Source organism: Chaetodon trifascialis, chromosome 19 (assembly GCF_039877785.1).
Source record: "Chaetodon trifascialis isolate fChaTrf1 chromosome 19, fChaTrf1.hap1, whole genome shotgun sequence".
Taxonomy (NCBI): Eukaryota; Metazoa; Chordata; class Actinopteri; order Chaetodontiformes; family Chaetodontidae; genus Chaetodon; species Chaetodon trifascialis.
Window position 1 is genome coordinate 14,507,792 of NC_092074.1, and position 14,912 is coordinate 14,522,703.

The 14,912-nt window shown below is 44.9% G+C and overlaps 1 protein-coding gene across 7 annotated transcripts in view; it reads right to left on the reverse strand.

Moving 5' to 3' along the window:
• The window catches only part of sash1a (SAM and SH3 domain containing 1a), a 166,309-nt gene that overhangs the window by 29,766 nt on the left and 121,631 nt on the right, over positions 1-14,912 (reverse strand). For all 7 annotated transcript variants that reach the window (XM_070986904.1, XM_070986899.1, XM_070986903.1 and 4 more), the window contains exons 2-4: positions 12,458-12,586; positions 2,797-2,847; positions 2,643-2,692 (exon numbers count right to left, since the gene is read on the reverse strand). In XM_070986904.1, coding sequence (XP_070843005.1) covers positions 2,643-2,692; positions 2,797-2,847; positions 12,458-12,586 — 230 coding nt within the window. The remainder of the gene's footprint in view (positions 1-2,642; positions 2,693-2,796; positions 2,848-12,457; positions 12,587-14,912) is intronic.

Genomic DNA, 14,912 nt, shown 5'->3' on the forward strand with positions numbered 1-14,912 from the left:
GCACGGCTTACATTTCCATCTGATTATAAGTTGCATAAGCTGGGCTTTCAGTAGCGCAACTGCCTGTAAATTCACAATCTTACAAACCCAGTTAGAGCCAATAATTAAGTATTTAAATCTTGCGTCTGTGCGCATGTATGCTTTCATCAAGATCCATTTGCCTGTGCCGTTAACCTTACTGATAAGCCTGCTGCCCGCTCTCTATAACAATACCCACCAATCAATCACCTTTCAAAACAGGAAGTCCCCAGCTTGAACCCTCCAGGCCCCTGAGAGCACTCTGTCATCGCCACTTGCATACCAGACATTATGGGAGCGGTGCCCACCTCCTGCCAACAGAGTGCTGAGGAGACGCACAGGCAGAGGGGTGGCACATTCCAAGATGGAGTCTGGGTAGTCTCCCCTGGGTGCTATTGTCCTGCAGAGAGGTGATGATGGGGATGTCCGCAGCCGTGCACGTGAACGTGCATGTGTGGGAGGCTGTGAGGAATGTGTCGTGACGAATGGAGGGGTGCTTGTCTGTCACTCTGCCTGCACATGATAAATCACTACACCTGAAAGCCATTCACAACAGCAGCAAGTGGACAATAGGCAATGTAATAGAGAACAGAGCTGGGGTGAATGACAGGAGAGGGGCTGGCAATGGCAGCTGGAAGAATGGATAAAAAAAAAAGGCTTCAAATGGGGGACGCTTTGTCCCTCGGCGTAAAAACTTTCCAGAAGTCATTAATTAGATAAAGGTGATACAAAGCTCCTCATATCGAAAGTTCACACCAGAAATGGAGTTTGTTCTCTGAGACACAGGCAGAAGAAAGAGTGGAAATGACAGAGGTGAAGAGAGGGGTGAATGTTCCATTAGAGATTAAGCGAAAGACTCGCGGTGAGACAAAGTGTGAATGTGTATGAGAGGTGGGCTGCCAGAGAAAGCATGTGAGGCATGCAGGCCAGAAAGAAGCCAGGCTGACAGGACGAGGAGAGAGAAAAGCCCAGATAGGGGCTCTTTCTGGGACTCTCTCGAACAGCAGAGAGACGTCATTCGAAATTTGGCATCTGGTTCCCATCATCCTCAGCATTTGTCTGTGCAACATATACAGCCATGGGAGAAGAGTTCATGTCTGTGGTATGCGCTTCCTCTGCCGCACGTGCTCGTCACGTGAACGTGGTCGTTCCACTGGGGAGGGTCACGCGGGGGTGATGGCGAAGAACAAACGCACAAAGTTTGGGAAATCGGAGATAAAGGTGAGATTTATTTCACCTTTGGCGCTGCCTCACATGTCGTGGTTTCTCCACTACAGCTCGTCTTCATAGGCAATGAGGATTTGTCATCTTGTTGTGAGGAAACATGTGAATATACACTCAATCAATGATCCGTCTCTTGATCTTGACTTTTGGTCTCACTTAACGGAGATCAAACAGACCCAGTGCCTGTGAAGGGACTGCAGTGAATCTAATTGTGTTTGACAGTGGGGGCATTTACAGAGCTGTGCTGCAGAGCAGCTTTAATGGCTTTAAATGTGTATAACAGTGATCTCATGGTGGGCCATGGGGGAGGGCTTTCATACGCGCAAAATGCAGTGATGTGAAAACACGCACACACACTTTGCTTTACAGGAACCAGTGAAAAGGAACCCCACCCATGCACGGTTCCATCCTGCTCTTTCGTCCATGCTCCTTCGCTGTAATCATTTGGCCATCACCCTCTCTGCCGCCCCCCCTCCCCCCCCCCGCTGCTGGACACAAAGGCAGGAAGGAAGCAGAGAACAGAGAGCGGCTGCTGGACTGAGCAGGTCAGCCGAAGGAAGCAGTCAGTGGTTTTCCTTTAACCACAGCGGGGATGTGAGCTTACGGGACCGACTACGGGCATGTGTGTGATGTCAACGCCTGTCGAGGGATGATTTCCTTGATATCCACTCATCTTAATGATAATTAGGTCGTGTTTTATTAGTTAGGGACTGTTATGTCATCATTACAAGCACTGACATCTTCCTTAGCCTGCAGCAGGTGCTTGGCAACCTCACAATGAATTAAAAAAATAGATATAACTTGTTAATAAGTGAACTTCATGATCATGCAGTAAGGCGTATTTGCATGCAGTTAAACAAAATATAAAAATTACACTGTAATCTGTTGACACGATACCAAATGAAATAAAAAGCTGTTGTTTCCAGCTCTAAATCTCTTCCTATATTGCTGAAAGATTATGTATTGCCACTAATTTAGTGTATATTCAAATAAAAGTACAATCAAAGGTCGATGATACGGCCTTGCACACACCTCCACACTTATCCACAGAGTTAGCATTTTCCACCTGAGGAGCTGACCTCTACTCCCCATGAGTGAGGTCAGAGACCTTTTGTACAAGCCATCACATGATAGGTCTATCAATCACATGAGCTGCATATGGAGGTGCGTGTCTTTCCATTCGCCTCTCGCCGTCTTTGGCTGCAAACACGCCGAAACACTAAGCGTGATCCACGATTTTGTGTGCAGGCGTGTACGGTTTGATGCGATCCAGACGCAGGCTGCGCTTGTTTTGACATGCAACAGACATCCATTTCAATCCGAGCATATTTCATGGTTCCACACTGGCTCCGGCCACATGTTACAGTGATAAAGTAGAGGGGGGGGGGAGGAAAACTTACTTTCTGTCGGTTTCTGGAGTGGACACCTCACTGCTGAAGCCTAATGACTCCTGAGGACAGAGAGAAGGAGACAGGTGTCAGATTGATGTTTTAGCCAAAGTGTAACACTGACAGCGGAAAGCTTACTTTTAGTGCACACATTTTCTCTGCCTACCTGGATCTCAGTACGGAGCTGCAGCGATGTGCTACTTGGGTCCTGTTTCTCCTAAAAAAAATAGCAAGAGAGACAAGAGAGAGTCAAATGTCAACGTCAGACCAGTCACTTAATAACACAGTGGCATATGAACTGTGAGGACTAGAAAGGTAAAACAAGATCTGTATATGGAGAAGAAAGGTCAGTTGACTACAGAAACAGTGGATGGTGTGTTTAACAATGCCCTCATGTGGGAAAGACGTTCATGTAGACACACCTGCATAACACAAGCACGTGTGTGCACACCAGCATAGACAATTCAACAAGTCAAGTCTTGCTCCAGGTACCCAAACCTGCAATACTTGATTTGGCTGTAACCGAATACCACTGGAGGGTGGTGAAGCCGAGGGAAGTCTAGGCTTTCTAAGGAGAACAACACCTGCGTAACTGGCTCCATGAATTCCAAAATTTACAGTGACGTTATAGTGTGTGCCCTAACCCTAACCCTAACCCTAACCCTAAGGCAACACCTGCCGGTTCACCCTGCATCTTTGGAAGACAGCATACCATATTTCAATAAACGAAACGGCAGCACGTACTGGCTTATATGGAAAACAGATACCCAGACTTTGGCCATGACTTTAGGGAACAAACTACGAGAAACTATTCTCCACAAAAACAGTGGAAAATAGCACAAGTTTGAACCTCTCTTCACTTCAGCTTCCTGAGCCTCTCCAACCCACAATGTCGGTCAGGGCTGTTTTCGCGGTAACACAGGGCCGGTGCTTGTGTATGCCTAAAGCAGGTGTCCTCATCATGGCATATCCAGATGCAGATGTGCCCTGGACCAAATGCTTCTACAGACAGACACAGGGGCTGTACAACCACAACAAGTCTGCACCTTAGATCTTAATCATGTTATTATTTAAGCCAATGGGCAGCATTGAGGGATTGGTCGAGTGCGTAGTCTCTTGGTTGTGTGTTCTGCATGCTTTTGAACTCTCATGAGCGAGATTACCCAAGACCCTGTGCTCACACTCGCCCGATGCTTACACAGTCTTGCACCGTGGGTTATCAGGCACCACGGAAACAGATGGGGTCGGCACTTTGCTTCAGGATAGTGAGCAGATTTTCAAAATGTGGACCAGTGACTCACAGGCCGGCATCGCTAACCTTGAGGTTACCATCATGCCAACGTTGTTAATTTCAAGCCGTCGTTTTCTTGCTCATTGTACAATGAGAAATTAGACTCTCCTGTGCCTTTAATCTTTCTGACATGAGCTAGAGGAGAACAAAGGACAATCAAGCCCCTATAGCTTGCTTCCGGTACACTAAAATGCCATAAAAAAAGCAAAATTCGAGCACATAAATTGCAACTTTTTGTGAGAATAGCATTTATACATGTGGCAGACTTGAGAAGTGTGTGAGTATGCAGACTTTCAAGGGCATTTTAAAGGTCAACAAGATGTTTTAGTAAGAGTTAAGAATAGCTTTACTCTTTGCGGTCGTACATTTTGGGACACTTCCTTTTGAGGAAGTGTCAAGGTCTGGATATTGCTGAGATTCTTCATATCCCAATGAGAAGAGAAAGCATAACCCAAGACAAGTTCCTGTTTCTCTTTCAATATTTTTCCACATACAGCAGATTTATAGGAAATATCTCATAATGTTATCATAGATGTTAAAATTTCTAGTGTTGCACATGATCTGCCTATCATATCTATTTAAAGGGGATGTAAAAGAAGTTTCACTAATAACACAAACACCAACAAATATTGTTCTCTGTTCCTCTATGAGACCATTTCTGAACTTGAAAATGAACACAAAACGTTCACTGGTACACTATATCTCATACAGACGAGACAAGATTAGAAATTTGGCATTTGTCAGGTTGGCATTTTAACTTACGGCAGGATCTGCATGCTTGTATTAAGGGAACTGACATCAACCAAATAGGTTAGGTCAGAAGATGCAGGCTGAGTGCTGGAAGGTGTCCTTTCCTAAAACCATTAATTGGCAATTGCTACTGCTGCTGCTGCCACAAGGAAAAGACAAAGTGAGTCTGGAGTTTCCCAAATGTAGCACAGGAATAGGAAATGAGCTGTTTTTAGGAAACGCGCATCATTCTCCATCTCCACACCCAGATATTAGACTGTAGGATAACAGTCAAAGGAAGCTGAATCTAAAACACTTCCAACACTTGATCTGTCATGCTTCCTAATCAGTGACCTGTAGTTTAACCTTTTTTTCTTCTTTGACTGGGCTTTGGGCAAGGAAGTATAATCCTTCCACAGCCCTGGCCCTCTAAGCATGAGTCAGGGAGAAGCTAATAGTTAAAAGAACTTGGAAGTGACATTACCTGCTTTAAGAGCTCTTTAAGAGCCTGTAGCCTGCAGGTCATATGAGCAGGAGACCTTTAGCGCTGAGGTGGCTAAAAGCCTCAAAATTAGCCTGAACCCTGTACTTACCACAGCGGTAATCAGCAGAAGGCAGACAGTAACAATGTCAGCGAGACGGCCTGGCTGGCTTTATCTTTAACGTTAACTTTAGCAGACCTTGTAGCCCATTTGCCTGTTTATCTATTAGTCTGTTACAGTGATCAAGCGGACAGAGGCACGGGTCCGGAAGTTTTACTGGAAAGTAAATCAAGTAATGTCTGAAGCAATTTGTCTATCTGTGGGAATATGGTGACTCCCATAAGTCAGAGAGCAGGTATGTGTCAAAGGTCATAAAACCTTCATTTACCAGACCTACAGAGGCACAGGGTTTGGTCTCATTACATTGACAGGCTGTGCAAGGGAAAATCTGGGCAGGTACCGGATGTCTTTTTCTTATAGAAGCCGCCAAAGAAAGAACACATCTATCCATTAAACAGGCACAGCTTTGGCAGTTCTCTCTGTTCAAACAACTGCATGGCGTGGGATGATGTGGGTGTACTCCAAGAAACCCACATAAAAAGAGAACAAGGCGCATGCTCACATGCACACGCAGCCATGTATACTTCGCTTCACAGAGGCAACGGCGGATTGGTTTTGCTATCAGATCCTCTTCGATGGCTTCTCCAGACTCCAGCGACAGGAGAGATATGCCAGTCTCGCCAGCGGATATCTATACGCACCATGCCAAAAAATACAGTCAGCTCACTGCCTGGCAAACACACCACACATGGACACAACCACAAAATACACAGCAAGACGCAGACCCTGACACAGCCTCATACATGCCACCACAGACATAAACCTAAACCAAGGAGCAGCAACTCGCTTCCACCTCCACAGACAGAGCTCCAAAGAGACAGAGACACAAAGCAGCTCTCTGTTCCTCCTACTCCTCCTGTGCTTCCCTTAACTCCCTGTCTGTGCTTGCCCTCTCCGACATGGAAGGAGGGGGTGAGAGGGCGAAAAGATGAGGAGAAGATCAGCGAAAAACAAACAACACCTACATCCCGCTTGCCTTTCACTGCAGATCTGTGAGATGAATCTGTCGCAGCACAGCATTTGGAGAGACAATTTGTGTAAACGCTTCCCAAGGTAAACTTTCTCTCAGCCTTGTGCATCGCTAACAGAAGCAAAGGCGATCGGTGGAAAAAGTTGCCAGCGTAACTGGCACAGTTTCTTAAAGAGAATACCGAATTGATGGATTTTTGAGGGGGTGTCTGTACGTGTGTGTGTGTGTGAGGCTTAGATCTCACAACACGCTCCCAGAGGGGGTGTGCTATCCTTTACATGAACTTGCCAGCATCAGCTTGAGATACTGCCCTACTTACCCTGAAATGACATGTGCTATATGCGTGTGAATGTGCATGTGTTTTCTCGCCAGATGTCCACAGGGTTATTGTGCGTGCACAGTCCACTGTGTGTGTGTGTGTGTGTGTGTGTGTGTGTGTGTGTGTGTGTGTGTGTGTGTGTGTGTGTGTGTGTGTGTGTGTGTGTGTGTGTGTGTGTGTGTGAGCAACTGCGACGCAAATGCAAGACTCTGATTGCTTGAGCGTGACTGAATTGAGTTAAGTTAAGAGAGAGAGAGAGAGCAGTAAAGGAGCATATGAGGGAGAGCTCCAGCTAATGAGGATCACGATGTCTGTAGACAGGGAAACTAGCATCTGAAAAGTCTCAACCCAGCTGCTTGGACACACACACACATCATTGCGCACACAGATGCATCGAAAGCTCCAGTAAAAGTGACTGTAATTCCCAGCACCGCGTTGCTCTCCATCATTGACCCAGAAAGTACAGCTACATTTTGCTACAACAGGACCAGACTGTTTACCAGAGGTAAAGAACAGAAATATAGATGAATGTGAAACAGCAGCAGTTTAGTCCAAGCACGACTGCAAAGCCCACCAAAGTTCTCAAAGTGGAGTTACTGCCAAAGTCGGGGGCAAAAGTAGGCGGATATGCGGCAAAACCAGAGAGACCAGTTGGCTTAGTGGAGGTAAGCCAGCTGGCATGGCTGGGTAAATCTGGGCGGGCGAGTACCAGGTTGCAAGGTAAGACTGCACACGTGGAGAGACAGGCACCAACGGGAAAGGCTGATGCAAGCCTGAAAAGATGGGACCTGTATTGCTCAGCGCAAGCCTGCAGAACCGGCTCGTTTGGAAGATCTTGTGCACAGACCTGCAGACGCGCACATGACTCGAATACAAGCATCTAAAATCTCTGGACAGTGTAAAGCAGTGTGCCGTGCCACCTCTGAGCTGCTCCACGGTTAAATTCATTTACAAGAAACATGAAGCCATCAGCACACTCTGTAACACTTCTATCCACTTCCTTTCCAGGAGACTTGTGAGCGTGTGCATGTGTGTGAACGTGCATACTTGCAGCACAGGCCTGCGTGCTTCTACAGTGTACACAGCCCCGTGGATCATCATTGTTTTGGTATTTCCATGCAAATACCAGAGTTATTACGCATTCCAGCGACAGAGTCACGATGCCCCGACGCTGACTAATAAATCATATAATGAAATTACAAATATACCACTTGCTTTCCACAAGGGTTGTGCCAATAATGGAGGTATGCCAACATCATTTGAAAGTAATCTCACGGAAACAAAGGCTGCTGGTTGAGCATGTTGAGTTACGGCGTTTGTGGGCATAAGCCTGAAGGCGGAGAGGACAAATAAGCAGCAGAATTCTTCCACACTGTAGTTTTAACCCAGATGAACTGACCCACTTTGAAGAACGAACTTCACGCAGGCATTGGCACATTAACCGCGCTGTTCCTCACCTCATGGCAAAACAAAACAAGTCTGTACTTGAGTCTTGACCCTCAACTGTCAAACTGCTCAGCTAGAAAACCATTACAGAGCATTCCTGAGGCTAGCAGATCAATGTGACGCCAGCTGAGGCGTTCTTTTGTCAAAAATGTTTTGATGATGAAGTCAACAGCAAGACCAGCTATTGAGGGATTTTGGCCAAAGCATCAAAGGATTTAATCTTCAAGACCTCCTTGTTAATCTATGACTTCCAATGACTCTAAAATATTACCACAGATACTGTTGCAATGTCTCATCATGGTTTACAGCATGCAGAAATGTGTTAAAACGGTTGGCCCCACAACCACAAATCCCAAAATTGATTTATACTTGATTTTTATTTGATGTACTTCATCTGCTCCATCGCTGTGGTTTTAGAAACATGCTAATATCTAGTCTGATGTTTTCCTCCTGTCGGCTATACATGATTATCTACCCAACCAACCAGTCTCTGCAGGCCCAGGGGATCCCTCACGTAGCGTCCCTGTCAATGTTTTTGCTCTCACTATCTGTAGCCACTACAGTGTCAAAGACAAGATAGATTTATAGATAGCACACATTTCTCTTTGGGCTCTCAATTCAAGCTTGCTGACCCACCCATCTTGATTTCTAAGATATCTTTTTTTAAGAAGGGCCACACATGAATCACAGGCAGACAAAAAGGAAATTGTAGTTCAAGGTGAGTAGAAAACTACACCCCTCTAAGCCATCTGTAAAAGACAGGTAGCTTATCTTGAAAAAGGAGCATCCCTGCAAAACTTAAAGACCAAGATTAAGAGCTGAAAAGGACAATGAAATACAAGCAATGCAAAAACGTCTATTCTCTGTAAATTAAATGATATGCCTGTAAACACTGACTTATCTGCATATAAAATAGGACACAATGTTATTCCAATGAGCCGAATCATTCTGTGATGTTTTTGTAATTTGTTAAATAGGAAGAGACAAGGAAGATTATAGACGTAATTATACAAATTACATCAACAGCAATTACACCTGCAATTTGCCAAAACACAGGCCTGCTTAAAAGGATGGATCTGAAATCCATAGCTCTCTGCTTATAAGAGTATGTTGATGAAGTGAAGTGCATCCATGTAAGTTATTTACCGTTTTGTGATTTTGGTCAATTATTTCTGATACAATAAAACCACCAATAAGCTTTAAGCATCACCAAGTCAGCATCTCAGTGACAGCCTTCCATACTCCCAGTGACTATAGGAGCGCTGGGAAACTGTGCATGGTAGCACTAATCCATAGGTCACATTCCCAAAGGGGGATGTTTATTTAACCCTTTTTGTCCCTGCCAGTCATAAAACTAACATAAAGATGCAGAGGAACAACTCAGCAGAGACCAGACAGGAAATGGGTACATTGATAGTCATCTCTGAGAGAGCCTCTATCATCAGCTCCTAATAGGGAGAGCTCCACGTTTTGACCACAACAGAGAGCCATCACTTTGTTAACTGAGAGGCCCCTCAAAGCTGGCCCCTCAAGAGCTGGCGGACACGTTGTGCAAGTGAAAACAAACACAAATGTTCGGGCTCCACACATTTTTGCAAAACTGTTAGTGTTGCAAGGACATTTCTCAAGAAATGAGCCAAACAAGGCCAACAGAAACCAAAGGCTTACCATTCAGAAAAGGTCAGTAACACTTGCTGGACTAAAAGTCAAACTGAGAGCGTTTTGGAGAACAGAAACCTAAATAACAGCACTTCTTCTTTCTTTTCGATGCCACCATGCTGACCACAGCTGAACTGTAGATACCGGGGCTTTCTGATGGGAATTTTAGAAAATAAAAATGTGCCGTCAGCAGACAAACTTAACGTATATAGACTCTGAATCAGACGATCATCATATTTTTTACCTTTGGCTGCTCTTTTTATGGCACCACGCTTGCCCTTGTCCAGCACCTCCTTTATCTTGACCTCTGCCTCCTCTTGTATTCTGAGTGTGAAGACCAGCTAAGGTCAAAGCTAAGGTGACCTTTACCCCTTAAGTCGCATGCCTCCTGACCAAAGCTGATTTGCAGTGACTGAGTAACCTTCTTGGTCCCAAAAAGGTTGCAGTGGGAGATGTGTGAGATCATTCAAGTTACCAGTCAAAAATAGAAAAGAACTGGACCATAAATTTGGCATAGTCACAAAAAAAAAAGACAATGACTGGAGAGGGAGTGGGCCTTGTCCAGACATGACTGCATCACCCACCATCCTGTACCCTTTACAAGTGACAGGTCTTTCCCTAAAGGCCAAGTCCCTCAGGAGTGCCACTTACTAAATGTCTCCCCATTACCGTGGCTCTTGGACATCGTGACCTTCTCTAACCATCTGCTATTGCTCCTAAGGGAGGCGGCTGTATGGCGTTGGCTTGCAGCCACTGATTTCTGGACACACTTCACAAGACACAATAGTCATTCACTGTTCTCTTTCTGCCTGGGTGTCCATTCCACTGGCCTTATTCTCAGTTCATCTTAGTCTCTTCTTCCTGTCTGTCTCCTTGTCTCCTCTTGTGTATTACTTCCACAGTGTACTACATGATCTTCTTTCTGTTTTATAGATACTGCGCCACAACCTTTGAGTTTATGAAGCTATGCAGGCCAGCGAAAGGATAAAGCTGGAAAGAAAGCCGGCCATTGATACTCTTTAGCAATACTGTACCGTTACAATATTACAAAAGAAGAGTAGGAATATTGTCTTAACCGACTCTTACCCATGTTAGCTTGATATAGAAAAGGATGCACTAGACTTGAATATTCCCCAAACCTAATTTTAGAAAAGGACTGCACTGAAATGTGAGGCAAAGTTCAATCCGTAGAGCGTGGGTCGATACTGGACCTTTGAGAGCTCTCAATAAGGTGTTGTCTGACCCATATTCTCTCTTTCATGTGTTTTCTCCCCTCTTCTCCTATATTTTGGTGCCAAACTTTGCAGAGTGGCAGGACAGCTGCAGGCTCTCACAGTCTCCATTCCCCTCATCCTCCCTCCCTTCGTCTTCCTCTGTTCACATCCTTATCCTCCTCCTGTGCTGGGCTTCAGGCTCGGGGCCCAGTCAGCTCTTTTCCTCTCTTCTTACACACGGGCTGCAAAATCTGATTGCTTCCCCTTCCCCTGTTTTATCTCCTCAGGATGAAACCTTCCCAAACGATAAAATGTCCAGGGGTAATCCACATTTCTGATGAAAAACTGCACATGATGGCCACACAGAGAGAACACTTAACCTACGATTGGTTGCAAAATGTATCTACATATTTACAGCTATGACATTTTATGTGTTCCAATCCCTCTCCTCAGAGCTGTGAGAGCAGGATGTCTGCCTGCAGTCATTAAAAGGAGGAGCACGATAAATCAGCTATCCATCTAAGCCATACCTGTCAGCCCAACCAAAACCACATGGCTGCCTTTGAGAAGAAAAGGCCTCCTATTTAACTGGAAAACCAGTAATGACAGACAAAAATATATGAGCGAAGACAATTTGGACAGGGGTTAAAATAAGACAGGTTGAGGTAACATGATATCAGTGTGGGCAAAATCAGTGGAGGGAGAACTGAACTCTCCCTAATTTTATTTAAGTTGGACGTTTTACTTTCGAGCTGTAGAGTAGCAGCTTGTGGAAGTCAGAAAAATAGCCAATAACAAACAATAAATTCACCATGAATAAGTCGCACAGCAATTATGAAGTTAGCATAACACTCAATGGTTGTCTTAAATTTGTGGACCAACTGGGTGGTGTGCTGCACAGAGCTAGGCCCTCTGCAACAGCACCAGCAGCATTCCTTTATACATCTGTGTGCAGCTTGGCAACCAAAGGGGTGCCCCACTACCCTATTTCCTTGTGAAAGGGACCCCAAAACCCTCCCATGGACTTCCAGAACACCACTGCATTCACGTCCAGAAAAAGGCCCACTGCCTTTGAGCAAAGTCTTAAACCTTACCACATATTCGTGGCTGTTCCCTCACCATTGTTTCTTGCCAGGTTGTTGGCTAATATTGTGGAAATTACACTCTGTACAGCTATGAGAGTATTCTAAAAGGGGGATTTTTAGGGTCATTATTAAAGGATTTGCAAAAAAACAAAAACGATCATTTGTCCAAAGCAATTTAAAAGCATGCAAACTGAGTAGAGAGTGAGAAATGTTGCGGCTGACAGCTGTTTTAGTTGAAACCATGCGGGTGTTTGTGTGTGAGAATGGATGTGTATTAGTCATGTTGTGGGGACATTAATCTGTTTCAACAGTTACACTGTGTGGACTGTGGGAAAGTAGGTAGGGCAAGGTTAGGTTTAAGTAAAGGTTAGGGTTAAGGTTAGTTAAGTTGTGGTTATGTTTAGGGTAAGTCTCCAGGAAATGAATCTAAGTCAGTGTTATGTCCTCTGAAGTGATGGAAACACTGTGTGTGTGTGCGCATGAGAGAGAGTTTTGTGTTCGTATGTACTCACCATATCAAGCTCTTGGGAGACTCGTCTTTTGCGTAGCTCCTCCATCCGGTCACTGACGTCACTGAAACAGGTGTTGTAGTACTCAGAGTACTCCTGGGCAAGGTCATCTATGTTACCCAGAGAACCATCCTGGAGAGAGGAAGAGAGGGAATGGTTTAGCCCAGGAACTGCAACATCCTGAGTAAGGAAAGTCAATAATCGAATTCTACAGGGGGAAACAAAAATGCTGTCATTGCAAAAACTCAATTTGGACAACCTGTTATTCAAACAGTCAAACACATAAAAACTTGACATAAAAACAAAAGAGAAACTAAATTCATTTGTTGATGTTGCTGATTCATCAACTTCTAGAGAGGTTGATGAGCACACCCCCTCTATTTTCCTTAAGCACAGCTTTATGAAACTACTGTCACATACACTTATAATTACTGGCACATAAGAGGTACCTACAGGCATTCATTTGAGTTAACCTGGGGGTGGCACGGGGATACAAACATAATGACTCACACATCACCATTCCAACACTGCTTCACAGAGTTAATGAGCTCACCAATATTTTGTTTATTTGACAGAGGATGGTAGCAAAATGCAAGGATTACTCACACTCCACACAAACAGAAACACCTAAAAATACCTCTCAATAAAAGTGTGAATATTTTTGCTTTTTATTCATTCTTATCAAGTCCCATTCATGGCCAGCCATGGTATGATCCTGGGTTTTTGTCTTTGTCAAGGCTCATATCAAGGATGCCCTTTACCTCCTCAGACATTCACAGATCTCCAAACCAAACACACTCTTCCGGTTAGCCGTAGTTTAGATCGGCACAGTTCCTGTCTTTGTGTGGAAGGCATGTGTTTAGGGTTGAGGGAGGAAGCCGTGCTCCAAACAGCAAAGACCTTATATCGCAGCGCACTCTTTGGATATAATGTTGAAGGCTGGCCTCTAAGTTCAGTCTTGAGCTCTATGAAAATGAGTCGGCAAATACAAACTGTTAACCCAAGGGGCATATATCCTGAAAACAACAAAGCCAGCTGGGATCAGCTGCTGTTCCATGAGTCTGCATTGAAAACGAAGGATCTGGGTTGTTGTCAGTGCAGTAGTCTACCTAACTTTTCATGCTCCATAAGACTGGAATGATTAATTTATTCCTTTAACGAAGCCCTTGAGAATGTCTGCAGGATGTAGAGCAATCTCTTTTGTACAATGTGGGAGAGAAGACTGACTCCCATCTCTTGCCTTGGTGAAAATGTAGGCCATTCTGGCAGTGATGGCCAACTGTTGAATATTCATCAGTGTTGATCTAATCTGTGCCAGGCAGACAGCTAGCATTGAGTCACTGTGCAGGGTCCGAACAGTCTCTCTCAGTCTCTGTCTTTCTCAACCGGACTGCCTATCTGGGTGCCAGGCCACAAATGAATGGATCACTGTGAGGGAGTGTGCCCCACACACACACACACACACACACACACACACACACACACACACACACACACACACACACACACACACACACACACACACACACACACACACAGGGGCATAGGACTCTTGTGAACACACATTAGCATGCACACACATGCATGCAGGAGATTTCAAAAACATTGGACCAAAACAAACTGATGCAGGCCAATCATATACAACACAGCTCAGTGAACAGAGTTATGAAAGGGTACTGACTGATTGTGCTTTGAGCACAACATCACTAACAAACACTAATGTTCCATCTCAAAAGTCCAGTTTTGCTGGCTGCGATCTATCCTCCCACTCTAATTACTTGAGAAATCCCGTTTTGGCCAGACATATTGTTCGAGATGACTGAGATTCCCAGTGGGAACACTCCCCGAGCACACACATGCTTTTCCCTTCATTCCTCACATTGACTGAAAGCACGCTCTCATTACAGAACTCCAAGATGTTTTAATCACCGTGACATGTCGTCACTGTGTGGATCTAGTTGTCACATCCAGAAGATAAGAATAAACCCTGTCCTGATAAACTCTTGATTGACTGAGAGACTCCAGCTGGCGTTAACAGTGAGAGATTACTTGGTTCACAGCAGCAATGTAACTCATTAAACTTTGCCATTTTTCTGCTCCCACTCCCACGACAAACACTGGATGTAAACCTCAGCTGCGGACAGGTAAAGCTGTACATGCTTTGCTGTTGTCTGACTAATGTGACTGCATGCCTCCACGTGCCTGCCAGCATATGTGTGTGCGTAGATTACTGGGATTCCTCCAATACTCCAGTGGCAGGGCCTCATGAGGGTCAAACACAGCTGATCCAGGCACCCCACCTCCACCACCACCTTGTAAAGTGATACTGCATATGCTCAGTTATGTATATCCACTGTGACACCATACATGAAAACAAGTGCTTTTCAGAGAGAATCTGTCAACGTGGGAGTGGAGGTGGAGGGATCTGACAGTGGTCCTCAAATCCAGTTTGGAAACA